The sequence below is a fragment of the Ceratotherium simum genome, chromosome 7, assembly GCF_057802395.1.
Source record: "Ceratotherium simum simum isolate JZ-2026a chromosome 7, ASM5780239v1, whole genome shotgun sequence".
NCBI lineage: Eukaryota > Metazoa > Chordata > Mammalia > Perissodactyla > Rhinocerotidae > Ceratotherium > Ceratotherium simum.
In genome coordinates this window covers 27,089,217-27,092,599 of record NC_141906.1, presented here as the reverse complement: position 1 = coordinate 27,092,599, position 3,383 = coordinate 27,089,217, and the positions used below count along the sequence as shown (strand labels likewise).

At 38.5% G+C, this 3,383-nt stretch overlaps 1 protein-coding gene across 1 annotated transcript; it reads left to right on the top strand.

Annotated features, from left to right (window-relative positions):
* Window positions 1-1,873: 1,873 nt before the first annotated feature.
* Window positions 1,874-2,815, top strand: LOC101397597 (olfactory receptor 51G2-like). Its single transcript, XM_004433912.3, has one exon. The coding sequence runs from the start codon at window positions 1,874-1,876 to the stop codon at window positions 2,813-2,815; it is 942 nt and encodes a 313-aa protein (XP_004433969.1).
* The last annotated feature ends 568 nt before the right edge of the window (window positions 2,816-3,383 follow it).

Sequence of the window (3,383 nt, the reverse complement as noted above, 5' to 3'; positions counted from 1 at the left end):
GATGGAGTCTCCTAAAATATTGAAAGATTTGAGGGAAAGTATCAAGGAAGAAGAAAATAGTTGTATGCAAGCGCCAAAGTGCTGTCAGTTATTGTTCAGTGACGTTGAAGGAGACCAGGAGAAATTTGTGACATAAAAAGCTAGGAACACCAGGGAGGTGTATAAAGACCAGTATTGCCTAATATACTATGATTAGTATAGTATATAAATCACAGGAGGAGAATATGTAAAGTAATTCTTCTCTTTATTGTATCTGTTCCTAAAAAGGAAAGAAAATGGTATCAGATTGGAAAAGTTTCCATGATCCCTGTAGAGGGTTAGGAAATTAGTTGTATTATTAAGTCTGTCAGAGGAAACTATGAAGAGTAACTGTATTGGAGCAGGATAGGTTGAGGGCCATATGAATTTTAGAAAAACTTTGCCATCGAATATACTCAGTGAAAAATTTTTATTGGTGTTTGGTGCCCAGAAAAACTGGAATTGGCTGGCCATAATGTTGCTAAGTAACTAAGTCTCTAGGGTTCCTAGCATGGTGCCTCATCTTCTCCACTCTTTGGTAAATTCTGCCTCTTGTGTTTCCTACAGTTCATTCCATCCACTGGGTGCCTGAGCCCTGAGCACAAAAGATTCTTGTAACATTACATGTGTTCTGCTGTTGTTGTTTTGATTTTTCTTTTTACTTTTCTAAGAAAATTTTTTTCTCTCTGTCCTTGCTCTATTAGGCATCCTTCCAAATAATTTCCCTTTTGACAATCCTCTGTGGGACCCAATACACTACTATCTCCTCAACACACATGCCTCAAATTTATCTTAACCAAACTGAATTAATCTTACCCCCTAGTTTCACCAACTTTTCATGCAGGTCCTTCTGAATGTTTGTTTGTTTGTTTATTTCAATAAATTTCACTAAAATCTACCAAATAACTTGTCATGGGTTCTTTTTCTCATTCTTAGCATATGATCATCAATTAGTATTTTGTTATTTTTTTCTCCCACTATAACTTTTATATCTATTTATCCTTTTTTGTCCCCACTGTTACATTTCACGTTCATCCAATTTTTAAATTACTACAACAGCCTCCTAAGGGATTTCCCTGCCTTCTATTTTGTCATTCTTTTGACCATTCTTAACATTGATTCTAGTTTGACACAGGTATAATATAAATCTGATCAAATTGTTCACATTTTATTAAAAAGACTATCTTGTGTCTTCTAAGATTAAGTCCAAGCTCTTTATATTTATGCACAAGTTCCTTCAGAAATTCTGGTCCATTTCTATGTAGTCTTAGGTCCAATAACCCTCTGAAGAGCCACCCTACCCTATAGCTTTGCTCAATTATATTCACTTACACTTGTAATGCTAATACCTTTCTGTTTACATGAGTGTCAATCAGCACAGAAGGCACAGCACAGCCCTTTGTTCCCATTTAACTTATATTTGTCATTCGATACCTAATTCAAGAATCACCTTCAATAAATTTTCCTTGATCTCCCTGGGTCAGGCTGGCTTCCTCTTTCTGTGTTTTATAGGACCTTGTACTAAACTAACACTTTATTTTAATTTTAACTCTCTTTATCAACTGGGTTGTAAGTATTTGAAGGCATTTCGTATATATTTCTCTATATTTTAGCACTACTAGATTTCCTTTTATAAAATATGTTCTCAATAAGTGTGCAATAAAGAAAATAAATTAATTGATAAAATAATAAATACAATTAGTAATTATATATAATGAGCAGAAGAGTGATGGAAAACAGTAAACACAGAGCAGCATGCATCAGAGCAGTGCTTTTTGTTGCAATATTGACTTTTAGCCTAATTGTTCCATGTTCTTGTCTCTCCACCTAGACTGAGAGTGCCTCCATCAGCACAATGTCTGTCTTCAATAGCTCTGCTCTATACCCTCGCTTCCTTCTGACAGGCCTCTCAGGCCTCGAAAGCAGATATGGCTTGATTTCCCTCCCCATCTTCTTTGTTTATGGCACCTCAGTTGCAGGAAACATTACCATCCTATTTATCATCAGAACTGAGCCTTCCCTCCACCAACCAATGTACTACTTTCTATCAATGCTGGCACTTACCGACCTGGGCCTATCCGTCACAACCTTGCCTACCATGTTCAGTGTGTTCTGGTTCCATGCCAGGGAGATCTCCTTCAATGCTTGTCTGGTCCAGATGTACTTCATTCATGTTTTCTCAATTACTGAGTCAGCTGTGCTGTTGGCCATGGCCTTCGACCGCTTTGTAGCAATCCGAGAGCCCCTGCGTTGTGCAGCCATTCTAACCGATGGCGTAATCATTGGGATTGGGTTGGCAATTGCTGGAAGGGCCTTGGCTCTGGTCTTTCCAGCTTCCTTTCTCCTAAAGAGGCTTCAATATCATCCTGTCAATATTCTCTCCTACCCCTTCTGCCTGCACCAGGACCTCATAAAGACAACTGTATCCAGCCATTGGGTTAGCAGCATCTATGGCCTTATAGTGGTCATTTGCTCCATGGGACTTGATTCAGCGCTCCTCCTTCTCTCCTACATCCTCATCCTCGGCACAGTGTTGAGTATAGCCTCCAAGACAGAGAGGGTGAAAGCCCTCAATACCTGTATCTCCCACATATGTGCTGTGCTCACCTTCTATACACCAATGATTGGGCTATCTATGATCCGTCGCTATGGGCAGAATGCTTCTCCAAGTGTCCATGTGCTCATGGCCAATGTCTACTTGCTGGTTCCACCCTTCATGAACCCTATTGTCTACAGTGTCAAGACCAAGCAGATTCGTGACAGAATCCTCAAGAAATTCAAGCAACAGAAAGTTTAGGTGAAAAAAAATCTCTACAACACAACTTTCCTCCTCCTGTCCTTTACATTTATGAGAATATTTCATATTAATGTGGAATTCTGAATTTACATATTACTAGTCACATTTTGTGTTTAAGATACTAGATATAAACCTCAATAATAGTAAACCCTATCTTTTCAGTATACAGAATGAAAGCATGATTTTGTTTTTTCTATTCATGTTGACATACTAGAGAATATGGTCACTAAACCCAGGTTAGGCCATTCTTAGCAGAACTATGACTTTTCTTTTAATAATCATCAGTAAATGTTTGTGAAACTAAAAGAGTAATCAAGTCAACACTCTAGTAAAGTTATTCTTTATATCTTATCAAGTTCCTTGATTTCTAAGCATTCAGATTTTATGATACCTCTAGGTCTAATATAGCCAGCCCTGGTGGTCTAGTGGTCAAGACTCAGCACTGTCGCCACCGCAGCCTAAGTTTATTTCCTGGTCTGGGAATAATGTGGTGGCTGCTTGTTGCTGTGATGTTGAAAGCTATGCCACCAGTATTTCAAATACTAGCAGCGTCACCCATGATGGATAG